Source organism: Dermochelys coriacea, chromosome 24, assembly GCF_009764565.3.
Source record: "Dermochelys coriacea isolate rDerCor1 chromosome 24, rDerCor1.pri.v4, whole genome shotgun sequence".
NCBI lineage: Eukaryota > Metazoa > Chordata > Testudines > Dermochelyidae > Dermochelys > Dermochelys coriacea.
In genome coordinates, this window is record NC_050091.1 from 979,456 (window position 1) to 1,004,681 (window position 25,226).

The 25,226-nt window shown below is 57.2% G+C and overlaps 2 protein-coding genes and 1 long non-coding RNA gene across 7 annotated transcripts in view; 1 reads left to right on the plus strand and 2 right to left on the minus strand.

Moving 5' to 3' along the window:
* Positions 1 to 1,197, minus strand: part of LOC122457346 — a 41,049-nt gene extending 39,852 nt beyond the window's left edge. Inside the window, exon 1 of the long non-coding RNA XR_006276849.1 lies at positions 602 to 1,197. This is a non-coding gene — a long non-coding RNA (uncharacterized LOC122457346). The remainder of the gene's footprint in view (positions 1 to 601) is intronic.
* An 8,707-nt stretch (positions 1,198 to 9,904) lies between these two features.
* Positions 9,905 to 25,226, plus strand: part of ADAR (adenosine deaminase RNA specific) — a 29,508-nt gene continuing 14,186 nt past the window's right edge. Inside the window, exons 1-2 of one of the 5 annotated variants that reach the window (XM_038383187.2) lie at positions 9,905 to 10,093; positions 20,804 to 22,170. In XM_038383187.2, coding sequence (XP_038239115.1) covers positions 21,443 to 22,170 — 728 coding nt within the window. In that variant the 5' untranslated portion in view covers positions 9,905 to 10,093; positions 20,804 to 21,442. Of the gene's footprint in view, positions 10,094 to 14,495; positions 14,564 to 18,305; positions 18,959 to 20,599; positions 22,171 to 25,226 lie in introns of those variants that run through there. The other 4 variants (XM_038383186.2, XM_043501830.1, XM_038383184.2 and 1 more) reach the window with 4 other exon arrangements.
* Positions 9,957 to 10,793, minus strand: LOC119848017 (basic proline-rich protein-like). Its single transcript, XM_038383377.1, has one exon. It carries the CDS (start codon positions 10,791 to 10,793, stop codon positions 9,957 to 9,959), a length of 837 nt encoding a protein of 278 aa, XP_038239305.1.

Genomic DNA, 25,226 nt, shown 5'->3' on the forward strand with positions numbered 1-25,226 from the left:
ACCTCCAGCATAACACAGGGCAAAGAAGCCCATTGTGTAGTTTTAAAAAAAAAGGAGGACTTGTGGCACCTTAGAGACTAAAATTTATTTGAGCATAAGCTTTCGTGAGCTACAGCTCACTTCATCAGATGCATTCGGTGGAAAATATGTAATATAGTAATCTGTAAAAAGAAAAGGAGTACTTGTGGCACCTTAGAGACTAACAAATTTATTAGAGCATAAGCTTTCGTGAGCTACAGCTCACTTTATCGGATGCATCCGATGAAGTGAGCTGTAGCTCACGAAAACTTATGCTCTAATAAACTTGTTAGTCTCTAAGGTGCCACAAGTACTCCTTTTCTTTTTGCGAATACAGACTAACACAGCTGCTACTCTGAAATAGTAATCTGTGTAGCTTAGACCCTGCCCCAAGAGGTATTCTATTCCTTAGACACATCGATCCTATCTGATGTAACTGTGGATGTTCTTACTCACGCAAATGTCTGATCCCTATCTGCATCCTTAGTGCATTCAGTGTCGCTGATGACCCCTCACTTCTGAGACTCCAGAGAAAGACCAAGAAACATCTGACAGTTTAAAAGCTTGTTAAGCTGCCATCAACCTGTCATGTTGCAGGAAGCAGGGGAAGGCTAGAAGCACACCTCTGAGGTGGGGGGGGATGCAACCCCAGGCAGGCTCCACTTGGGTGGGAGGCAAGCGCATTCCCTGGGGGCTGAGGGAGGGTAGAAGAGTGCCGGATTGTGGGAGTGCGGAGCGTAGGGTTGCTATCTATCCAGGTTGGCCCAGGATCATCCCTTTTTTGAAGTCACTGTCCTGGGAAATCTGTCAGGACGCTCACTACACACTCCCAGAGGCCAATTTTATGGGCTCAGCATCATCTCGCATGACCCTTTTTCGGTACCTCAGAGATGGCACCCAACAATGGGGGGAAGCCCGTCATCAACGGACGGATGTCTCATGAGGTACAGGGAAAGATGGGGTATCCTGGGGAGGTCTGTTCCTGTGGGGGGATCTATAAGAAAAGGGAAAATATCCCAGGGGTTGGGATTTTTTCCGGGGGGGATCCCTGCAGGGAACGGGGATATCCACCGGGGGTGGTGGGGGCCTGAAGGTAAGGGGAAATATCCCAGGGGCATTCCAACAGAGAGTGTCCTGGGGGGTGGGGTCAGTTTTGGGGGGTCCCTGAGGGGAAGGAGGTATCAGGGGGTGCCCCAGGGAATGGGGTCTGTTCCCAGGGTGGGGGGCCCCTTAGGGGAAGGGGTGTCAGTGGGTGCCCCACGGGGTGGGGTCTATTCCTGGGGGGGTCCCTGAGGGGAAGGGGGCAGGGAGTGGGGTCTGTTCCTGGGGGTCCCTGAGGGGAAGGGGTGTCGGGGGTGCCCCTGGGGGCAGGGTCTCTTCCTGAGGGGTCCCTGAGGAGAGGGGGTGTCGGGGGGTGCCCCCGGGCGCAGGGTCTGTTCCTGAGGGGTCCCTGAGGGGAGGGAGTGTCGGGGGGTGCCCCGGGGGGCGGGGTCTGTTCCTGAGAGGTCCCTGAGGGGAGGGGGTGTCGGGGGATGCCCCGGGGGCGGGGTCTGTTCCTGGGGGGTTCCTGAGGGGAGGGGGTGTCAGGGGGGTCTGTGGTGGTTCCTGAGGGGAGGGGGTGTCGGGGGTGCCCTGGGGGGCGGGGTCTGTTCCTGAGGGGTTCCTGAGGGGAGGGGGTGTCGGGGGGTGCCCTGGGGGGCGGGGTCTGTTCCTGAGGGGTCCCTGAGGGGAGGGGGTGTCGGGGGGTGCTCCCAGGCGCGGGGTCTATTCCTGAGGGGAGGGGGTGTCGGGGGGTGCCCCGGGGGGCGGGGTCTGTTCCTGAGGGGTCCCTGAGGGGTGGGGTGTCGGGGTGCCCAGGGGGCGGGGTCTATTCCTGAGGGGAGGGGGTGTCAGGGGGTGCCCCGGGGGCAGGGTCTATTCCTGAGGGGAGGGGGTGTCGGGGGGTGTCCCGGAGGGCGGGGTCTATTCCTGAGGGAAGGGGGTGTCGGGGGGTGCCCCGGGGGGCGGGGTCTATTCCTGAGGGGAGGGGGTGTCGGGGGGTGCCCCGGGGGGCGGGGTCTATTCCTGAGGGGAGGGGGTGTCGGGGGGTGTCCCGGGGGGCGGGGTCTATTCCTGAGGGGAGGGGTGTGGGGGTGCCCAGGGGGCGGGGTCTATTCCTGAGGGGAGGGGGTGTCGGGGGATGTCCCAGGGGGCGGGGTCTATTCCTGAGGGGAGGGGGTGTCGGGGGGTGCCCAGGGGGGCGGGGTCTATTCCTGAGGGGAGGGGGTGTCGGGGGGTGCCCAGGGGGGCGGGGTCTATTCCTGAGGGGAGGGGGTGTCGGGGGGTGTCCCGGGGGGCGGGGTCTATTCCTGAGGGGTGGGGTGTGGGGGTGCCCAGGGGGCGGGGTCTATTCCTGAGGGGAGGGGGTGTCGGGGGGTGCCCCGGGGGGCGGGGTCTATTCCTGAGGGGAGGGGGTGTCGGGGGGTGCCCAGGGGGGCGGGGTCTGTCGGGGGGTGTCCCGGGGGGCAGGGTCTATTCCTGAGGGGAGGGGGTGTCGGGGGGTGTCCCGGGGGGCGGGGTCTATTCCTGAGGGGTGGGGTGTGGGGGTGCCCAGGGGGCGGGGTCTATTCCTGAGGGGAGGGGGTGTCGGAGGGTGTCCCGGGGGGCGGGGTCTATTCCTGAGGGGAGCGGGTGTCGGGGGGTGTCCCGGGGGGCGGGGTCTATTCCTGAGGGGAGCGGGTGTCGGGGGGTGTCCCGGGGGGCGGGGTCTATTCCTGAGGGGAGGGGTGTGGGGGTGCCCAGGGGGCGGGGTCTATTCCTGAGGGGAGGGGTGTGGGGGTGCCCAGGGGGCGGGGTCTATTCCTGAGGGGAGGGGGTGTCGGGGGGTGTCCCGGGGGGCGGGGTCTATTCCTGAGGGGAGGGGGTGTCGGGGGGTGCCCAGGGGGGCGGGGTCTATTCCTGAGGGGAGGGGGTGTCGGGGGGTGTCCCGGGGGGCGGGGTCTATTCCTGAGGGGTGGGGTGTGGGGGTGCCCAGGGGGCGGGGTCTATTCCTGAGGGGAGGGGGTGTCGGGGGTGCCCCGGGGGGCGGGGTCTATTCCTGAGGGGAGGGGGTGTCGGGGGGTGCCCAGGGGGGCGGGGTCTGTCGGGGGGTGTCCCGGGGGGCGGGGTCTATTCCTGAGGGGAGGGGGTGTCGGGGGGTGTCCCGGGGGGCGGGGTCTATTCCTGAGGGGTGGGGTGTGGGGGTGCCCAGGGGGCAGGGTCTATTCCTGAGGGGAGGGGGTGTCGGGGGGTGTCCCGGGGGGCGGGGTCTATTCCTGAGGGGAGCGGGTGTCGGGGGGTGTCCCGGGGGGCGGGGTCTATTCCTGAGGGGTGGGGTGTGGGGGTGCCCAGGGGGCGGGGTCTATTCCTGAGGGGAGGGGGTGTCGGGGGGTGTCCCGGGGGGCGGGGTCTATTCCTGAGGGGAGCGGGTGTCGGGGGGTGTCCCGGGGGCAGGGTCTATTCCTGAGGGGAGCGGGTGTCGGGGGTGTCCCAGGGGGGCGGGGTCTATTCCTGAGGGGAGGGGGTGTCGGGGGTGTCCCGGGGGGGCGGGGTCTATTCCTGAGGGGAGAGGGTGTCGGGGGGTGTCCGGAGGGCGGGGTTATTCTGAGGGGAGGGGGTGGGTGTCGGGGGGTGCCCCGGGGGGCGGGGGGTATATCCTGGGGGGGGGGGTGTCGGGGGGTGCCCCCGGGGGGGGGGGTCTATTCCTGAGGGGAGGGGGTGTCGGGGGGTGCCCCGGGGGGCGGGGTCTATTACTGAGGGGAGGGGGTGTCGGGGGTGGTCCCGGGGGGCGGGGTCTATTCCTGAGGGGAGGGGGTGTCGGGGGGTGTCCCGGGGGCGGGGTCTATTCCTGAGGGGAGGGGGTGTCGGGGGGTGTCCCGGGGGGCGGGGTCTATTCCTGAGGGGAGGGGTGTGGGGGTGCCCAGGGGGCGGGGTCTATTCCTGAGGGGAGGGGGTGTCGGGGGGTGCCCAGGGGGCGGGGTCTATTCCTGAGGGGAGGGGGTGTCGGGGGGTGTCCCGGGGGGCGGGGTCTATTCCTGAGGGGAGGGGTGTGGGGGTGCCCAGGGGGGCGGGGTCTATTCCTGAGGGGAGGGGTGTGGGGGTGCCCAGGGGGCGGGGTCTATTCCTGAGGGGAGGGGGTGTCGGGGGGTGTCCCGGGGGGCGGGGTCTATTCCTGAGGGGAGGGGGTGTCGGGGGGTGCCCAGGGGGGCGGGGTCTATTCCTGAGGGGAGGGAGTGTCGGGGGGTGTCCCGGGGGGCGGGGTCTATTCCTGAGGGGAGGGGGTGTCGGGGGGTGTCCCGGGGGGCGGGGTCTATTCCTGAGGGGAGGGGTGTGGGGGTGCCCCGGGGGGCGGGGTCTATTCCTGAGGGGAGGGGGTGTCGGGGGGTGCCCAGGGGGCGGGGTCTATTCCTGAGGGGAGGGGGTGTCGGGGGGTGTCCCGGGGGGCGGGGTCTATTCCTGAGGGGAGGGGGTGTCGGGGGGTGCCCCGGGGGGGCGGGGTCTATTCCTGAGGGGAGGGGGTGTCGGGGGGTGCCCCGGGGGGCGGGGTCTATTCCTGAGGGGAGGGGGTGTCGGGGGTGTCCCGGGGGGCGGGGTCTATTCCTGAGGGGAGGGGGTGTCGGGGGGTGTCCCGGGGGGCGGGGTCTATTCCTGAGGGGAGGGGGTGTCGGGGGGTGCCCCGGGGGCGGGGTCTATTCCTGAGGGGAGGGGGTGTCGGGGGGTGTCCGGGGGGCGGGGTCTATTCCTGAGGGAGGGGGTGTCGGGGGGTTTGTACCGGGGGGCGGGGTCTTCCTGAGGGGAGGGAGTGTCGGGGGTGCCCAGGGGGCGGGGGTCTATTCCTGAGGGGAGCGGGTTCGGGGGGTGTCCGGGGGCGGGGTCTATTCATGAGGGAGCGGGTGTCGGGGGGTGTCAGGGGGGCGGGGTCTATTCCTGAGGGGGGGAGTGTCGGGGGGTGCACAGGGGGGGGGGTCTATTCCTGAGGGGAGGGAGTGTCGGGGGTGTCCGGGGGGCGGGGTCTATTCCTGAGGGGAGGGGGTGTGGGGGGTGTCCCGGGGGCGGGGTCTATTCCTGAGGGGAGGGGGTGTCGGGGGGTGCCCAGGGGGGCGGGGTCTATTCCTGAGGGGAGGGAGTGTCGGGGGGTGTCCCGGGGGGCGGGGTCTATTCCTGAGGGGAGGGAGTGTCGGGGGGTGCCCAGGGGGGCGGGGTCTATTCCTGAGGGGAGCGGGTGTCGGGGGGTGTCCCGGGGGGCGGGGTCTATTCCTGAGGGGTGGGGTGTGGGGGTGCCCGGGGGGCGGGGTCTATTCCTGAGGGGAGGGGGTGTCGGGGGGTGTCCCGGGGGGCGGGGTCTATTCCTGAGGGGAGGGAGTGTCGGGGGGTGTCCCGGGGGGCGGGGTCTATTCCTGAGGGGAGCGGGTGTCGGGGGGTGTCCCGGGGGGCGGGGTCTATTCCTGAGGGGAGCGGGTGTCGGGGGGTGTCCCGGGGGCGGGGTCTATTCCTGAGGGGAGCGGGTGTCGGGGGGTGTCCCGGGGGGCGGGGTCTATTCCTGAGGGGAGGGAGTGTCGGGGGGTGCCCGGGGGGCGGGGTCTATTCCTGAGGGGAGCGGGTGTCGGGGGGTGTCCCGGGGGGCGGGGTCTATTCCTGAGGGGAGCGGGTGTCGGGGGGTGTCCCGGGGGGCGGGGTCTATTCCTGAGGGGAGGGAGTGTCGGGGGGTGCCCAGGGGGGCGGGGTCTATTCCTGAGGGGAGGGAGTGTCGGGGGGTGTCCCGGGGGGCGGGGTCTATTCCTGAGGGGAGGGGGTGTCGGGGGGTGTCCCGGGGGGCGGGGTCTATTCCTGAGGGGTGGGGTGTCGGGGGGTGCCAAGGGGGGCGGGGTCTATTCCAGAGGGGAGGGAGTGTCGGGGGGTGTCCCGGGGGGCGGGGTCTATTCCTGAGGGGAGGGAGTGTCGGGGGGTGCCCAGGGGGGCGGGGTCTATTCCTGAGGGGAGCGGGTGTCGGGGGGTGTACCGGGGGGCGGGGTCTATTCCTGAGGGGTGGGGTGTGGGGGTGCCCGGGGGGCGGGGTCTATTCCTGAGGGGTGGGGTGTGGGGGTGCCCGGGGGGCGGGGTCTATTCCTGAGGGGAGGGGGTGTCGGGGGGTGTCCCGGGGGGCGGGGTCTATTCCTGAGGGGAGGGAGTGGCGGGGGGTGCCCAGGGGGGCGGGGTCTATTCCTGAGGGGAGGGGGTGTCGGGGGGTGTCCCGGGGGGCGGGGTCTATTCCTGAGGGGAGCGGGTGTCGGGGGGTGTCCCGGGGGGCGGGGTCTATTCCTGAGGGGAGGGAGTGTCGGGGGGTGCCCAGGGGGGCGGGGTCTATTCCTGAGGGGAGCGGGTGTCGGGGGGTGTCCCGGGGGCGGGGTCTATTCCTGAGGGGAGCGGGTGTCGGGGGGTGTCCCGGGGGGCGGGGTCTATTCCTGAGGGGAGGGGGTGTCGGGGGGTGTCCCGGGGGGCGGGGTCTATTCCTGAGGGGAGCGGGTGTCGGGGGGTGTCCCGGGGGGCGGGGTCTATTCCTGAGGGGAGGGAGTGTCGGGGGGTGCCCAGGGGGGCGGGGTCTATTCCTGAGGGGAGGGGGTGTCGGGGGGGGTGTCCCGGGGGGCGGGGTTATTCGAGGGGGAGCGGGTGTCGGGGGGGTACCGGGGGGGCGGGGTCTATTCTGAGGGGACGCGGGTGTCGGGGGGTGTCCGGGGGGCCGGGGTCTATTCCTGAGGGGAGGATTAGCTGTCGGGGTGCCGCCAGGGGCGGGGTCTATTCCTGAGGGGAGGGGGGTGCGGGGGGTCTGGGGGAGGGGTGATTCTGAGGGGAGGGGTGGTAGGGGGGTGTCGGGGGCGGGGTCTATTCCTGAGGGGAGCGGGTGTCGGGGGGTGTCCCGGGGGGCGGGGTCTATTCCTGAGGGGAGGGAGTGTCGGGGGGTGCCCAGGGGGGCGGGGTCTATTCCTGAGGGGAGCGGGTGTCGGGGGGTGTCCCGGGGGGCGGGGTCTATTCCTGAGGGGAGCGGGTGTCGGGGGGTGTCCCGGGGGGCGGGGTCTATTCCTGAGGGGAGGGAGTGTCGGGGGGTGCCCAGGGGGGCGGGGTCTATTCCTGAGGGGAGGGAGTGTCGGGGGGTGTCCCGGGGGGCGGGGTCTATTCCTGAGGGGAGGGGGTGTCGGGGGGTGTCCCGGGGGGCGGGGTCTGTTCCTGAGGGGTGGGGTGTCGGGGGGTGCCCAGGGGGGCGGGGTCTATTCCTGAGGGGAGGGAGTGTCGGGGGGTGTCCCGGGGGGCGGGGTCTATTCCTGAGGGGAGGGAGTGTCGGGGGGTGCCCAGGGGGGCGGGGTCTATTCCTGAGGGGAGCGGGTGTCGGGGGGTGTCCCGGGGGGCGGGGTCTATTCCTGAGGGGTGGGGTGTGGGGGTGCCCGGGGGGCGGGGTCTATTCCTGAGGGGAGGGGGTGTCGGGGGGTGTCCCGGGGGGCGGGGTCTATTCCTGAGGGGAGGGAGTGTCGGGGGGTGCCCAGGGGGGCGGGGTCTATTCCTGAGGGGAGGGGGTGTCGGGGGGTGTCCCGGGGGGCGGGGTCTATTCCTGAGGGGAGCGGGTGTCGGGGGGTGTCCCGGGGGGCGGGGTCTATTCCTGAGGGGAGGGAGTGTCGGGGGGTGCCCAGGGGGGCGGGGTCTATTCCTGAGGGGAGCGGGTGTCGGGGGGTGTCCCGGGGGGCGGGGTCTATTCCTGAGGGGAGCGGGTGTCGGGGGGTGTCCCGGGGGGCGGGGTCTATTCCTGAGGGGAGCGGGTGTCGGGGGGTGTCCCGGGGGGCGGGGTCTATTCCTGAGGGGAGGGGGTGTCGGGGGGTGCCCAGGGGGGCGGGGTCTATTCCTGAGGGGAGCGGGTGTCGGGGGGTGTCACGGGGGGCGGGGTCTATTCCTGAGGGGAGCGGGTGTCGGGGGGTGTCCCGGGGGGCGGGGTCTATTCCTGAGGGGTGGGGTGTCGGGGGGTGCCCAGGGGGGCGGGGTCTATTCCTGAGGGGAGCGGGTGTCGGGGGGTGTCCCGGGGGGCGGGGTCTATTCCTGAGGGGTGGGGTGTCGGGGGGTGCCCAGGGGGGCGGGGTCTATTCCTGAGGGGAGGGAGTGTCGGGGGGTGTCCCGGGGGGCGGGGTCTATTCCTGAGGGGAGGGAGTGTCGGGGGGTGCCCAGGGGGGCGGGGTCTATTCCTGAGGGGAGCGGGTGTCGGGGGGTGTCCCGGGGGGCGGGGTCTATTCCTGAGGGGTGGGGTGTGGGGGTGCCCGGGGGGCGGGGTCTATTCCTGAGGGGAGGGGGTGTCGGGGGGTGTCCCGGGGGGCGGGGTCTATTCCTGAGGGGAGGGAGTGTCGGGGGGTGCCCAGGGGGGCGGGGTCTATTCCTGAGGGGAGCGGGTGTCGGGGGGTGTCCCGGGGGGCGGGGTCTATTCCTGAGGGGAGCGGGTGTCGGGGGGTGTCCCGGGGGGCGGGGTCTATTCCTGAGGGGAGGGGGGTGTCGGGGGGTGTCCCGGGGGGCGGGGTCTATTCCTGAGGGGAGCGGGTGTCGGGGGGTGTCCCGGGGGGCGGGGTCTATTCCTGAGGGGAGGGAGTGTCGGGGGGTGCCCAGGGGGGCGGGGTCTATTCCTGAGGGGAGGGGGTGTCGGGGGGTGTCCCGGGGGGCGGGGTCTATTCCTGAGGGGAGCGGGTGTCGGGGGGTGTCCCGGGGGGCGGGGTCTATTCCTGAGGGGAGGGAGTGTCGGGGGGTGCCCAGGGGGGCGGGGTCTATTCCTGAGGGGAGGGGGTGTCGGGGGGTGTCCCGGGGGGCGGGGTCTATTCCTGAGGGGAGCGGGTGTCGGGGGGTGTCCCGGGGGGCGGGGTCTATTCCTGAGGGGAGGGGGTGTCGGGGGGTGTCCCGGGGGGCGGGGTCTATTCCTGAGGGGAGCGGGTGTCGGGGGGTGTCCCGGGGGGCGGGGTCTATTCCTGAGGGGAGCGGGTGTCGGGGGGTGTCCCGGGGGCGGGGTCTATTCCTGAGGGGAGCGGGTGTCGGGGGGTGTCCCGGGGGGCGGGGTCTATTCCTGAGGGGAGGGAGTGTCGGGGGGTGCCCAGGGGGGCGGGGTCTATTCCTGAGGGGAGCGGGTGTCGGGGGGTGTCCCGGGGGGCGGGGTCTATTCCTGAGGGGAGCGGGTGTCGGGGGGTGTCCCGGGGGGCGGGGTCTATTCCTGAGGGGAGGGAGTGTCGGGGGGTGCCCAGGGGGGCGGGGTCTATTCCTGAGGGGAGGGAGTGTCGGGGGGTGTCCCGGGGGGCGGGGTCTATTCCTGAGGGGAGGGGGTGTCGGGGGGTGTCCCGGGGGGCGGGGTCTATTCCTGAGGGGTGGGGTGTCGGGGGGTGCCCAGGGGGGCGGGGTCTATTCCTGAGGGGAGGGGGTGTCGGGGGGTGTCCCGGGGGGCGGGGTCTATTCCTGAGGGGAGCGGGTGTCGGGGGGTGTCCCGGGGGGCGGGGTCTATTCCTGAGGGGAGGGAGTGTCGGGGGGTGCCCAGGGGGGCGGGGTCTATTCCTGAGGGGAGCGGGTGTCGGGGGGTGTCCCGGGGGGCGGGGTCTATTCCTGAGGGGAGGGAGTGTCGGGGGGTGCCCAGGGGGGCGGGGTCTATTCCTGAGGGGAGCGGGTGTCGGGGGGTGTCCCGGGGGCGGGGTCTATTCCTGAGGGGAGCGGGTGTCGGGGGGTGTCCCGGGGGGCGGGGTCTATTCCTGAGGGGAGCGGGTGTCGGGGGGTGTCCCGGGGGCGGGGTCTATTCCTGAGGGGTGGGGTGTCGGGGTGCCCAGGGGGCGGGGTCCCTGCGGGGCAGCCCGTCCAGCTCTCGGCCGATCACCTAGCGCGTGCGGGGTCACGTGCTTTATCCCGGCGCCCGCCCCCGCCCCCGTCGCGCTGTGACGCCATCAGGCCGCGCCAGGCACCGCCGCGCTGTGGAGAGCGGGGTCTCCGGAGGGGGGAGGGGAAGGCGGAGCAGGCGCGAGCCCCGGCGGGCAGGCGGCGCCACTCGGCTCCCGCGTCCCGGGACGGCAGCGGCGCAGCGGTGAGGAGCCGCGGGGCGGGCCGGGGGCGAGACGCGGCGGGGGTGGGGGGGGGAGAGAGAGAAGCGGGAAGCGCCTCGAGGCAGCGCGTGCGCAGTGAAGCTGCACGGGGGGGGCGCATGCGCGGTGTGGCCAGCGAGGGGTCATATCCAGGGAGGGGGCTCGTTCCCCCCCCCGTCCGGTGCCCCGGGCTTGGCAGCGCGCGCGGCGGGGTTCGATCCCCGGCCCCTGGCTGCTGGGGCCCTGCAGATCCGCGCCGGCGGGGGGGGCTCGTCCCCACGCCGCGCCCCCCCGTGCGAAGGGCCTGAGCGCCGCCCGGCCGGGCTCGGCTCCCCCCGCCCCGCTCAGGATCGTCCCCAAACGCCCAGCGCCGCCGGTCGGTCCGGGGCGGTCCCGTTCCCAGCGCCTGCGAAACCTGCCTTGAGCGGGGACCGTGAGGCCCGCGAGAGACGCGAACGGTCTCGACTGTGGACGGTCCAGCGGCCCGATCCGGCGTTTCTCTTCCCGCCGCGCCCGGGCTAGACCCTGCGCCGCGGACACCCTGCCTCCCGCAGGGCAGCTCTTGCCTTCCGAGCCTGTCCTTTGCCCGGGGTCCCGTCGCTGCTCACCGCACTTGCGCTTCCTACCAGCTCGCTGTGTGGACTCTTCCTTCGCTGCCAGTACCTTCTTCTGCCCCTCGCTGCTTCCCGCTAAAACCGACATCTACAAACTGCGCCTACACGCTTCTCTTAGCTGCTTGCTTTTGAAGTTCGGTACTTCCTGGCTACTGTAACTGCTTTGCCTGTGAAAGTGCCTATGGTTTGACTAATGCTCCTTTTTCTACCCTCCGCTGCGTTCGTTCTTCATGCTCACCATTGCTGCAGGCCTGCAACATTGTCAAATCTCTCATCTTACTGGAAGTGTTGTTGCCAAATTATGGAGTTAGATCTGACCATTCTTGGGCAGTGATGGGGAATCTACATTCACTACTCTAATGTTCCCGTTTCTGCTAAAAGATGGGTGGGGTGGAGGAGTGGATGGCTAAATACCTCCTGGGAATCTTCTGGTACCATTAAAAGGTCTTCCTTCTCTGCTAGGAATGAGGAAACTTAAAATGATATTTGAAATGTCTGAGTCAGATGCTGCCTACTTCAGAGCGTGACTGTTACGTAACCTACCAGGCAGACCTAAATGTTCAACTGCCACACTTTTATACTAACTTTTAGGGGAAGAAGAGGCCTGTCTGCTATCAGAATGACTGTCAGAGCTGCCGTATCTGTTGTGTAGTACCCTTTTACACAGTGTAAGAGGATGCTTTTCAGAGAGACTTCGAGGGAGGAAGTGACACTTTTTGTCTCGAAGGTCTCAGCATCTTGAAAGGACGAATGGAAGACTAGTGATTTTTTTCCATTGGGGGTATACAAGTGAACTTAGCAGGCAAGGGCATTAGTGGATCTTTTGCTTGGTTGGGATAGAAAGGAAGGCCTGGAGTTTAAAGCCCTGGGGGAGAGTTTGATTTATGAGATGGGAGCAGAGGATGTCCATCTTCCTGAATGTACATAACTGTTTTGATTTGTTCAGAGTTATTTTTGGTTTCATGAATGTAATAGACCTATAATTTATGAATGCTAAGAGGATATGGGGAACTCAAACAGAGTTTTGGGGCAGAAGTATTGAACACCTATAGCTCTCACTGACTTTGACTGCTGATGTTGGATGCTCAACATTTCTGGTTGTCAGGAAGATCCAGGGCCTGATTTTCAGTGTTAGAAAGGTCAGGTAAACTTACATATCCAATTTTACAAAATTTTGTTTCATGATAGCCATACAAGATGATCCAAGTAGTGCATTTCTAGGTGAGCGGTAACCACCTGGAAATGTGCTGTCTATCATATCTTATTGTTAGGATATGTATCCAAGTAATGGAAACTCGTAGACACCAACACAGTTAGTTTGATCTGAGAGAACTGGGAGATGCTGTCACTTTCTACTTGATGTGGAAGCTTTCAGGAAGCAAGCACAGTGTTTGGCTAGGAAACCAGGACCTCTCTCTTCAAGTGGACCTTTTGGAGACACATTAGCTAAATGTTACCTGTTGCAATGAAATATTGTCCTTTTAAAGTTCAGATTGTGTTGTTTTTTTTGTTTTTTGTTTTAAATTACAAAATGAACAGATGGTGGCAGTATAGGACTGATTATATGGCATGTGCTTTTTAAAAGGGCTAAAATGTTTTTCCTATCTAGATAGTGTTGTGGCCTCCATCACTGTCATGTTCGTGACATGATGAAGTGAGCTGTAGCTCACGAAAGCTTATGCTCTAATAAATTTGTTAGTTTCTAAGGTGCCACAAGTACTCCTTTTCTTTTTTTCATGTTTGTGTGGCACTCAGGTACTGAAGAATTCTCCTCACAACACCTCTGTGAGCCTGTAAAGCATTATTATCCTCAGTAAAGATGGCTGGTCCGAAAGACAGATGAGTTCTTTGGTGAATCCGTTAGCTTCTGTAGCATGAAAACGGTTTGTAATTAGAAGAACACATCTGTTCATAGTGAAATAATCAGATATTTTTCAGAGTAGCAGCTGTGTTAGTCTGTATTCGCAAAAAGAAAAGGAGTACTTGTGGCACCTTAGAGACTAACAAATTTATTAGAGCATAAGCTTTCGTGAGCTACAGCTCACTTCGTCGGATGCATTTGGTGGATTTTCCACCAAATGCATCCGACGAAGTGAGCTGTAGCTCACGAAAGCTTATGCTCAATCAGATATTGACTCCTTTCGAGGATGAATATAGGTATATGTTGATTGAGGCCTAGATCAGCAGTTATTTCCAAGGCTAGTAATTGTTGGTGACCATAAATAGAAGTTGTGTGTAGTAGTATACACTACACATATTTTTATTATTCATGTAACTTGATAATTCTTAAATTACTGGATACGTAGAATAAAACACAATGGGCTTCCTAAAATACATAGCTGAGCACTGGTGCTCAGCATGTCAGAGAACAGGGAAACTGCTGCACTGACCCAGGGCTGGTGGTGGGACTGGGGGAAGACAAGATGCGTCTTGAGAGTTTGTCCATCTCTAACTTCTATATTATCAAAAACAAAGAGGAGTCCTTGTGGCACTTTAGAGAATAACAAATGTATTTGGGCATAAGCTTTTGTGGGCTAGAACCCATTTCATCAGATGCATGGAGTGGAAAATACAGGAGCAGATATAATACATGAAAGGATGGGGGTTGCCTTACCAAGTGTGAGGTCAGTCTAAGGAGATAAATCAATTAACAGCAGGATACCAAGGGAAGAAAAATAACTTTTGAAGTGGTAATGAGAGTGGCCCAATACAGACAGTAATTTGTGGTAACTAAGACATCTGTAGTGTCGCTTGCCTCCCAAGCTCCACTTCTTCTGTGGAAAAAAAAACAACAACTGAGCTGTGGGATTGAAGTGAGAGTAAAAGCAAGCTGGGGAAACAAAAAGGAATCTGAACCACAGCTAAAGGAGGCTGAGCTGGACACAGAAGGGGATTTATTCCTGCTCTTTGTAAAGGGCATGTTAAATTGGTTTGGGAATGGGATAGTGAAATCTGCTGGCACTTCTGCATCGTCCCTCTCTCTTTTAGTAAAAAAGAAAAGGAGTACTTGTGGCATCTTAGAGACTTACAAATGTATCTGAGCATCAGCTTTCGTGAGCTACAGCTCACTTCGTCGGATGCATCCGATGCATTGATTGGTTGCATCCGATGAAGTGAGCTGTAGCTCACGAAAGCTGATGCTCAAATAAATGTTTCAGAGTAGCAGCCGTGTTAGTCTGTATTCGCAAAAAGAAAAGGAGGACTTGTGGCACCTTAGAGACTAACAAAGCTTATGCTCTAATAAATTTGTTAGTCTCTAAGGTGCCACAAGTCCTCCTGTTCTTTTTTGCGAATACAGACTAACACGGCTGCTACTCTGAAACCTCTCTTTTAGTGAGAGACTTAGCCTGCAGCTGTGAGGTTTGTTTCTCCCAGTGAGGATGACTTTTTGGTCTTGACTTAAACAGGGATTTTCCCCAAAGCGTATCTAGCTGGAAGGGCCTGTGTGTCTGTCATTAATAGAATTACGGTGACTGTGGGGAGGGTGGGTAGAGGAGCTCTATTGCAGGGGGAGTCTTCCAAGTCACATGGGTCTTACTGAGGGGTGCTGCTGGCTAGAATGTTCTCCCAGCCCGACTCTCCTTGTTAACGAGGAGGGGAAACCCAGCGGTCCATGCGGCCGGGTTGCATGAAGAGGAGCCTCGCAGGTTGGGGCAGGCTCTGAACCGAAGGCCCCGCTGGGCGGAGCAGGAGCAGGAGCAGGAGCGAGAGCAGCGGCAGCACCCCCAGGGCTGCGTTTGGGCTCCCCACGTGGCTCCGCTCAGTCGCCGGGGGGGTCGCGCGCATTGCGCGTCATCACTCCTGGCCGGGTCTCGCTCCGCACAATAGAGGCGGCTTCGGCGGCGGCGGCCGAGGGGGGTAAGGAGGCCGCTGGGAGGGGCGGGGAGCCCTGGCCCCATCGTAATCCCAGGCTCTGCGGGGGGCAGCACCGGGGCGTTGGAGCCCCCGCCCCGTGCTCGCTCTTGCCTCCCCCTCCCCCTCCCCCTCCGGGCACCCCGCCCCGTGCTCGCTCTTCCCTCCCCCTCCCGCCGGGCACCCCGCTCCGTGCTCGCTCTTCCCTCCCCCCGCCGGGCACCCCGCCCCGTGCTCGCTCTTCCCTCCCCCTCCCCTCCCTCCGCCGGGCACCCCGCCCCGTGCTCGCTCTTCCCTCCCCCTCCCCTCCCCCCGCCGGGCACCCCGCCCCGTGCTCGCTCTTCCCTCCCCCTCCCCTCCCCCGCCGGGCACCCCGCCCCGTGCTCGCTCTTCCCTCCCCCCCCGCCGGGCACCCCGCCCCGTGCTCGCTCTTCCCCTCCCCTCCCCCCCCCGCCGGGCACCCCGCCCCGTGCTCGCTCTTCCCTCCCCCTCCCCTCCCCCCGCCGGGCACCCCGCCCCGTGCTCGCTCTTCGCCTCCCCCTTCCCTCCCCCCGCCGGGCACCCCGCCCCGTGCTCGCTCTTGCCTCCCCCTCCCCCCGCCGGGCACCCCGCCCCGTGCTCGCTCTTGCCTCCCCCTCCCCAGGTGCATGGCACCCCTCCCCTTGCTTGCTCTTGCTTCCCACTCCCTTTGTTCATTCCCCCCACCCCAGGGTGCATTGCACCCCTCCCTTTGCTCATTCCCCCCAGTGCATTGCACCCTTCCTCTTGCTCAGTTGCCCCTCCCCTTGCTCATTCTCCTCCCTCCCTGGTGCATGGCACCCCTCCCCTGCTCATTTCCCTCCCTCCACCCCACAGTGATCTGCGGGAACCCAGATATACTTACCTATGATGGAAGGAGCAGGTTCCTGGGTTTTCACACATGCACTGCCCCACAGTGGGGCGCACAGATCAGTTTAAGTGGGGCAGATACATTTAATGTCACCAGGGTGTGCCTAAAGAAGCAGGTCAAGTAATTAAGAATGGTGGTGTGGGATCAAGGCTGGGAAAAGGCTTTGATTTGAAGAAATTCATGCTCTTTCCTTATGAAATGCCCCATGAGGAACTGCCATGTGACCACATTCGTTCACTAGCATATCCTCCCTCAGCACCAAACACATCAGCTCAGAGGCAGGATGATGCAGGAGAGATGAACAGTTCCCCCAGGTTGCTGAGGGAATAGAATGATGTGCACTTGAGCAGGTGGCAGGTTAGGGATTGGCTGGGTCAGCTGTCAGAAGGGAGTGGAGTGGAGATAGATGGAGAGCCCTAGACATCATCATTCCACTGTGAAAGAGAGCCCTTTCCTAATCCAGAGAGGGAGATGTAGCTGCTTTCCACCCCAAGAGTAATTTATAAATATCTGTTGCAAGGCTTTAGGTTTTCACTTGGTTCCTTAACACAACAAGGAAAAATTCAATGCAATTAAAAAGCAACATACCTTACAATTGGTAAAAGAACATCTTTTTTACATCAATATTAAATTGCAGAACTTGTTGGGACAATATTTATTCAGATAGTTTAGCAGGATTAAAACAAGATTAGATATTTATATGAATATCAAACACTTAACATTATACTAGCTAAGATAAAGTTACCAGGGCCATTGATCTTGCTTCAGAGCATAAACTGTGGTCAGGATGAAATTTCAACCATTGTTTAACTGATAAGGTTTACTGAGAGCAGGGTTAGGCTGATGTCACACAGGATACAAAACGGATGGACCACAGATCTGGTGCGACAGTCCCTCTGTGCCTGCCATCTCTCAATAATTTAAGAGAAAAAATCATCTGCCATTCTGTTTGCTCACTAGAAGGGGAAAGAATGAATAAATTGTAGAGGGAAAATAAAACTCACTCTTCTGCACCCCCACAGTTGCCAATAGGGCTGTGGTCCCCAAACTTCTTACCTCATGTCCCCCCTTACTCCAGTGCACGCCCCCCCCCGGGTTCTGGGAGAGGCATGTGGACCTGGTAAGGGGGCCAAGGCTGGGGCCACTGTTGGGGGCTGGGGCAGTACAGGGCCAGGACCAGCAGCCACATCTGGAACCGGAGACCTAGGAGCGGGACTGACAGCTAATGCCCTGAGTGCAGACTTGCAGCCGGTGCCCTGGGCGAGGGGCTGGGGCCGGGGCTGGGCCAGGAGCAGAGCTGGGTGGTGCTTCCGCCATGCTCCCTCCAAACATTCCTCTGCACCCCCCTAGGGGATCTCTGCCATAGAGGCTGCCGACAGTAGTGTCTCGGGGCCTCAGTTCAGATCAGAGCCAACACTGTGCATACAGACAGTAAGAGACAATCCCTGTCCCAAACATCTTACGGTCCAAATAGACAAGACAAAGGGTGTGGGGGATGGGAGAAAGACGGCTCAGACAGGGGAAGTGACTTGCCCAGGGTCACAGAGCAGGTCAGTGGTTCTCTGGACTCACGTCCCACTGCTCTGTCCACTTGATCCGCTGCCTCTTCAAAGGAAAGGCTGGCAGAATCTCAGGCTCTTGAAATTGCTGGCAATCCAGGGAAAGCATCAGGGACAAGAAGTAGCTTTATTGTGACTTCAACAGACGTGCTGCAGTGCTGTATGGGTAGACATGCCCTTAAAAACTACAAATGTAATTAACGGTCTTGGCACTCATTATCTTCAAAGCATTGTACAATACATAATGAATCCTCACAACGCTCCTGTCAGCTAGGGGAATCATGTAACCCTTTTATACAGCCAGGGAATCAAGCTCTGAGCCCTTCTCTACACTACAAATTACCTTGGTATAATTTAAGTTGCTCAGGGATGTGGATAATCAACACCCCTGAGCACCGTAAGTTACACTGACCTAAGCTCCGGTGTAGACTGTGCTGTGTCAGCGGGAGAGCTTCTCCCACCAACTTAGCTACCGCCTCTCACGGAAGCAGGAGGTATTAAGCTGACGGGAGAGCTGGCTCCGATCAGTTTAGAGTGTCTTCACCAGAAGTGCTACAGCAGCGCAGTTGTAAATGATGTAGTGTAGACATAGCTTGAGAAGCGATTTCCTCAAGGCCACAGAGGAAGTCAGAGCGGTTCAGCCCCTAGCACCCCTGCCAGACTTTAGTCAGCTTCACACCACAGTTCAGGAACACAGGTGCGAATGTCCTGGGAACAGAGAGAGGAATGTTCTCAGTAATCTGATTTATGGCTTTAAATTCCTGCAAAACAAAATCTTCCACCAAAGAGCCCTTTTCAAGTCTCCCCCACTCCTGTCACTTGGAAGTGGAGTGGAGAAATGCATACCCTTCCTTCACCGGGTTCTAACAAAAGGGAAACTAGAACCACCTGTTTTGAGGGCCAGGAATGCGCCCAGGAATGAGGGACGGTTCCCGACTGCGGAGTCATTGCGGAGTACAGACGGGTAACCGTGTTAGTCTGTATCCACTAAAACAAAAAAAGCTCATGCCCAATAAATCTGTTAGTCTTCAAAATGCCACCAGACTCCTCATTGTTTTTGCATAGTACAGTTTGGTAAAAAGTTTGTAAGCCACTGTTTTAAACCAGAGCCAGCTGCAGCAGGAGATGGGTAGATGGGGGTGTAAGTGAGGGCTCTGCATGAAAGCTTCCCTTTCTCCCCTGTAGTGATTATGGAACAGACGGTGCCCTGGGTGCTAAGGGCTGCCCAACCCTCAGTGAAACAGGACACCAGGCAAAACAGAGAAGTGAGAGTTAGCTGGAAGAAAATGAAACTGAAACTTAACTTGGAGCCATTTTAAGTTGACCGAGTGGCTGATTACATTGTTAGCTCCATGCTGGGCAGAGGGGAAGGGGTGACTAGCCTGTTTCTGTCGTTTGTAAAAAGTACAGAGGTACTGAGCTTTTCTGTATCTACCAGTCGTTTGTGAGCTCTGCCTTCGACTGTTTGGCTGGCACAGGGAAGAGCTGCTCCCGTCAGTGTTTCAGTTGTCTTTCAACTCCTCCTAGCAGTGTGTGTCTGTGGTTAGAGAGACAAGGTGGGGCAGGCGATATCTTCTGTTGGACCAACTACTGTTGGGGAGAGAGACAACGCTTTTGAGATACATAGATCTCTTTTTCAGGTCTGGGAATGGCACTAAGAGTTTCAGAGTAGCAGCACTGTTAGTCTTCATTCGCAAAAAGAAAAGGAGGACTTGTGGCACCTTAGAGACTAACAAATTTATTTGAGCACGAGCTTTTGTGAGCTACAGCTCACTTCATCAGTAAGAGTGTCACAGCTAAGTACAAGATCGGACAGATAGTTTAGCATAAGTAATTAGCACATATTCTAAGGGACCATTCAAGGTGAAGTGGCGATAGTTTACAGTTTGGGAACAGGTCTTTACCTTCTGATCAGTTAAATGAATTGTACTTGTCAGCTTGTGCAACAACAAGGTAAGAGCAACTTCTAAACCCTCCCTTCCTCCTCCAGGGGTGTTGTGTGTTCTAAGGATTTCTTTTTAAACTTGGCCAGTGGAACAGATATGTGTGTCCTAGTAACTAATAGGACCGTGATTGCCATGTGCAGGAAAAGGGATACTCGCTACCCTTGGGTAACAAGAAGGAGATGTAGCACTCCTACCTGCTGCACTCAAAATCTGGAGCACATCACTTGGTATCAGTATAGGTTGGACCAGGAAAAAATGCAAGCGGGGGCTGTTTGTGACACTGTTTAATGCAAGTGAAATTTCAAATGGCCTTAGAACGTTTTTGGCCATGTCTATACTAGCACTTATGTCGACAATGTCGCTCAGGGGTGTGAAAAAACACACCCCTGAACAACATAAGTTTTGCCAGCATAAGCGGTCGTGTGGACAGCGCTGTCATCCCACCGCTCGTTGAGCTGGTTTTATTATATCGATGAGCGAGCTCTCTCTCTGGATCGGTACAGCTGTGTTGCTGTAAGCCTGCACGTGTAGACATGGCCTTTGATTCTGCGCAATAAGGCTGATGCTAAGTGATATGGCTGGTGTCTGGGGTACTCTTGAGCTGAGTTGTTGTGCAAGCACTTACTAATTAGCTCACTTGCAGTGTCCTGTGTTTTTCTCCCTATTTTTAAAGTGATATAATTATCTATCCACTTACATCCCCCATTTGGTCGCTTTCTCTGTGGGGGTGTAAGTAATTAGTTCTAATCCTGCACGGGTTCCCTTAAAAAGATCTGGGGCATAAACGTTCTGTTGGGGATATGGTTTCTGTCCCTTTATGTTCACATTCGGCTACTGTCACACTTGGGTAGGATTAGAGCATCCCATCAATAATAGTGGCTAGCTTTTTCTTTAATTTTAAAAAATCGAGTGCATCATTGGTTCCAGCCTGACCACTCAGACCAAAATTCACTTGTAATCAAATGATGGTGCCACATTTGTGACTGGTGTGAGCTGGATTTGAACTGCAGCCCTAAAAAGCTCTGCATCCTATTACCAACCCTCTATGGAATCTGGTTCCCATGTATCTTATTTCTTTAAAGCACCGTGAAGTGAGAGAATGAGCTGAATAGGTCACACTCTATCAAGGGAGGAAGGGATGTTCTTGTGGACTGAGCCACAAGTTAGGAGTTTGTGTTCTATTTCCAGCTCTGCAGACTCACTGTGTAATGCTTGGCAAGCCACTTGACCTCTCTGGGACTTAGTTTTCCCATATGTGAAATGGGAGAATTGTGCTGGGAAAGCGCACTGAGATCCTTAGATGTAGGGCACAATGGAAGGGCAAAATATGATCATGATTGAGCCAGCCTGAAATATCCAACAACCAGTGAGAGTCCTGAGTCTTAAGAATGAAGTTGTTTCTCATTGTTAGGCTCATTCAGAATTCCTTTCAGGTCAATTTTGTGTTTGGGGCAGGGGCTTGGACAAACACTTTGTCAGTTTCATTTACCTGGCATGCATGAGTAGCATAGCAACAGGGTTTGTAGACAAGCTTAGACAAGAAGATGGTTATACATTGTCTTGGAGTGGAGAGGTTGGTCATACTGTAGTTCTGGGCTCCTCTTGGAGTGTAATTGAGTTTTGAACCCTTGTTCTTTCCTTTTGGCAGGCCGCTGTGCAGCAATTGTGCAAGTGGAAAGTGAACCACAGCTGCCTCTCTTCTGGTGTGCAAGAGCCCAGATTCACACTTGCATTCCAGCAGCACGCTATGAACACAGGTTTTGGTCGAGGCAAAGGCTCTTATCAAACACCCCCAAAACATAACTACTGCAGTCCTAATCCAGCCTTTTTTAATAACTCTCTCGTCCCACAGGGAGGTAATCTCGACAGATTCAGAAACCAGCAGATACAGTTCCTATTGGGGCAAATCACTGAAGCTCCCCTGTACCCATTTTGCGAACAAAGGGCACAAGTAGAGCAACACATCAGGGGTCCGCGAGCTGCTGTACCAATTCCTAGAGGGAGTAGGCACAACAGCTGGGGCACAGCTGGGAGATTTAGACCCCCGTATATAAGTCAGCAAACGCAAAGTTTACCGTCTTATCCCCCAACTCAGTACAACTACAGAAAATCAGAAAGGGAATTTGACCACTTCAACCTGAGTTTCCAGAGACTGACTGTTGCTGGGCAAGACAGGGAGCAAGATATTTTGACAATTTTAGGGCAGCTTAGGCAGGGGGAGTCCTGTACAGTTCATGAACTCGCCCATAAACTTAAAACCCGAAAGAAAGAAGTCAATCATTATCTGTACAAACTTCTCCAGGAAGGTAAATTGCATAAAGAAGGAGAGACCCCCCCGTTGTGGCGGATCGCGGACAGATCTGGCTCTGTAGGGGCCGCGCACGAAGGAGGTGCCACCGCCGACGGGAATCATTGCAAAGACACAGCTTCTGAGAGTCAAGAAAAGGAAAGCTCCACGGTTGGCTCAGAAGACGGTACCGAATCTCCCATCATGGCTGAAGTCAAGGAGAAAATCTGTAACTATTTGTTCAATGTCACAGACTCCACAGCATACAACCTTGCAAAAAACATTGGTTTTTCAAAGGCCAAAGATGTTAATGCTACTCTCAGTGCCCTGGAAAAACTGGGAGAGGTCCACAAGGAGAACACAAACCCCCCAAAATGGTCCCTCACTGACAAGAAACGGGAGCGGATGCAGATCAAGGTAAAAGCCAGTGAAGTAACAGAAATGGCACCTCCCGCCCCAGAGCCAGAGTTTCCAGCTGCCTGCGTAGAGCCAGATCTGCAGGAGAGTGTGTTGCCTTTCACAGAGGTAAAGATGGAAGAAGAAGAAAATGTAAAGAATGGACAGCAAGCCTCTGAGCAAACAGAACAGACTGACACCAGTGTTCCTGACCCAGGCCTGCGAGCTCGGAAGCCCAGATACCGCTTCATGAACTATGACAACTCTGAAAATGGCAAATGGGCCACAGATGACATTCCAGATGACTTGAATGCCATCAATAAGCAGGCGGATGAGTGGAGATGCATCATGGAATCCCCCTCATCTCCCAGCTATGCTGCCCAGTTTGATACTGCTTTCCAGTGTACGCCCTTAGAAAAGCTGATTGCCTGTCAGGAGAAAAACCCAGTCAGCGGCCTCATCGAATATAGCCAGTACACTTACCAGCGCTGTGAATTTGCCCTTTTGGAGCAGAGCGGACCTTCACATGAACCAAGGTAAGAAAGAGAACATGGGTTTCCTTTGCTATTATTTTCTGATTAAAGAGATGTACAATCTAAATTATGATTTAATTGGTATCACAGAGACTTGGTGAGATAAGTCTCATGGCTGGAATATAGGGGTCATAGCTTGATCAGAGAAGACAGTCAGGGAGAAAAGGGAGGAGGGGGTTACATTATACATAAAGGATATAGACACTTGTTCTGAGGTCCAGAAGGAGGTGGGAGGCAGACCAGTTGAGAGTCTCTAAGTAAAGATAAAAGGTTTAAAAAATAGGGATGATGTCTTAGTCGGGTCTGCTATAGACCACCCAATCAGGAGCAGAGGTAGATGAGGTATTTCTACAGCAAATAACAGAAATATCCAAAACATAGGACCTAGTAGTAATGGGGAACTTTAACAAGGCAGACTTCTGTTAGGAATATAATATGGCAAAACACAACATTTCCAATAAGTTCTCGGAGACAATTTTTTGTTCCAGAAAGTGAGGAAGTAACCAGGGGGACACCCATTTTAGACTGGATTCTGACCAACAGGGAGGAATTGGTAGTGAATTTGGAAGGTGAAAGGTGATGTGTATAACAGTGATTATGAAATGACAGATTTCATGAGTCTAGGAAAAGGAAGGAGGGAGAGCAGCAGAATAAGGCTGTTGGACTTCCAAAAAGCCAACTTTAAGCAACTCTGAGAACTGGTAGATAGGATCCCGTGAGAAGAAAATCTAAGGGAAAAAGGAGTTCAGGAGAGCTGGCAGTTCCTCAAGGAGACAATATTAAAGGCTCCACTGCAAACTATTCCAATGCAAAGGAAAGATAAGAAGAACATTAAGAGGTCAACATGGCTCCATCAGGAGCTCTTTAATGACCTGGAAATCAAAAGGGAATCCTACAAATAGTGGAAACATGGTTACATTGCTGAGGGGTACAAAAGAACAGCACAAAATCAGAACATTTGTGAAGGGACAAAATCAGAAAGGCAGAGGCACAAAATGAATGTCACCTGGCAAGAAACATCAAAGGCAATAAGAAGAGATTCTTTAAATACATTAGGAGCAAGAGAAAGATGAAGGAAAGTTTAGATCCTCTACTTGGGAAAGGTTTCAGAGTAGTAGCCGTGTTAGTCTGTATTAGCAAAAACAACAAGGAGTCTTTGTGGCACCTTAGAGACTAACAAATTTGTTTGGGCATAAGCTTTCATGGGCTAAAACCCACTTCATCAGATGCATGGAGTGGAAAAAAAACAGTAGGCAGATATATATACACAGTACATGAAAGGATGGGAGTTGCCTTACCAAGTGGGGGGGTCAGTGCTAATGAGACAATTCAGTTAAAGTGGAAGTGGGCTAATCTCAACAGTAGAATACCAAGGGAGGAAAAATCACTTTTGAAGTGGTAATGAGGCCAATGTAAACAGGGTGGCTCATTTCAAACAATTGACAAGAAGGTGTTACTCAGGTGTTACTACTGTTACTCACACCTTCTTGTCAGTTGTTTTAAACGGGCCACCCTGTTTACATTGGCCTCATTACCACTTCAAAAGTGATTTTTCTTCCCTTCATCGGATGAAGTGAGCTGTAGCTCACGAAAGCTTATGCTCAAATAAATTTTAGTCTCTAAGGTGTCACAAGTCCTCCTTTTCTTTTTGCGGATACAGACTAACACGGCTGCTACTCTGAAACTTTTCCTCCCTTGGTATTCTACTGTTGAGATTAGCCCACTTCCACTTTAACTGAATTGTCTCATTAGCACTGACCCCCCACTTGGTAAGGCAACTCCCATCCTTTCATGTACTGTGTATATATACCTGCCTACTGTTTTTTTCCCACTCCATGCATCTGATGAAGTGGGTTTTAGCCCATGAAAGCTTATGCACAAATAAATGTGTTAGTCTTTAAGGTGCCACAAGGACTCCTCGCTGTTTTCACTTGGGAAAGAAGAGCTAATAACTGATGGCATCAAGAAAGCTGAGGTGCTTCATGCCTATTTTGCTTCAATCTTCACTAAAAAAGTTAATTGTGAGCAGATACTCAACACAAATACGATTAACAACTGGGGGGAAGGAAAGCATGTCAAAATAGGGAAAGAACGGTTTAAAGAATATTTAGATAAGTTAGATGTATTCACGTCATCAGGGCCTGATCAGACTCATCCTAGGGTAGTTCAGGAACTAGCTGCAGCAATATAATAATAAGCAATTATTTTTGAGAACTCCTGGAGGATGGAAGGGGTTCCAGAAGACTAGAGACGGGCAAATGTAATACCTTTCTGTAAACAGGGGAAGGAATAAGATGTGGAGAATAATAAGAACAGTCAGCCTAACATCAGTACCTGAAAAGATACTAGAGCAAATTATTAAACAATCAGTTTGTGTGCACCTGGAGGATAAAGGGGTTGTAAGGAATAGTCAGCATGGATTTGTCAAGAACAAATCATGCCAAACCAACTTAATTTCCTTCTTTGACAGGGTTACTGGCCCAGTGGAGGGGGGGAAGCAGTAGATGTGATGTACCTTGATTTTATTCAGGCTTTTGACACAGTCCCTGATGATAGTCTCATAAGCAAACTAGGAAAATGTGGTCTAGATGACATAACTATAAGGTGGGTGCATAGCTGGTTAAAAGACCGAACTCAAGGAGTCATTATCACTGGTTTGCTGTCACATTGGGAGAACACATCTAGGGGGTTTCTGCACTGGTAAGTCCTGGGTCTGATACTAGTCAATATTTTAATTAATGACTTGGATAATCAAGTGGAGAGCATGCTTATAAAATTCGCAGTTGACTCCAAGCTGGGAGGAGTTGTAAGCACTTTGGAGGACAGGATTAGAATTCAAAATGACCTTGACAAATTGGAGAATTGGTCTGAATTCAACAAGATGAAATTCAAGTAAGACAAGTGCCACGTACTTCACTTAAGAAGGAAAAATCAAACACATGTCTATGAAATGGGGAATAACTGTGTGAGTGGTTGTACTGCTAGAAAGGATCAGGGGGTTATAGTAGATCACAAACTGAATATGAATCATCAATGGGATGCAGCTGCAAAAAGGCTAA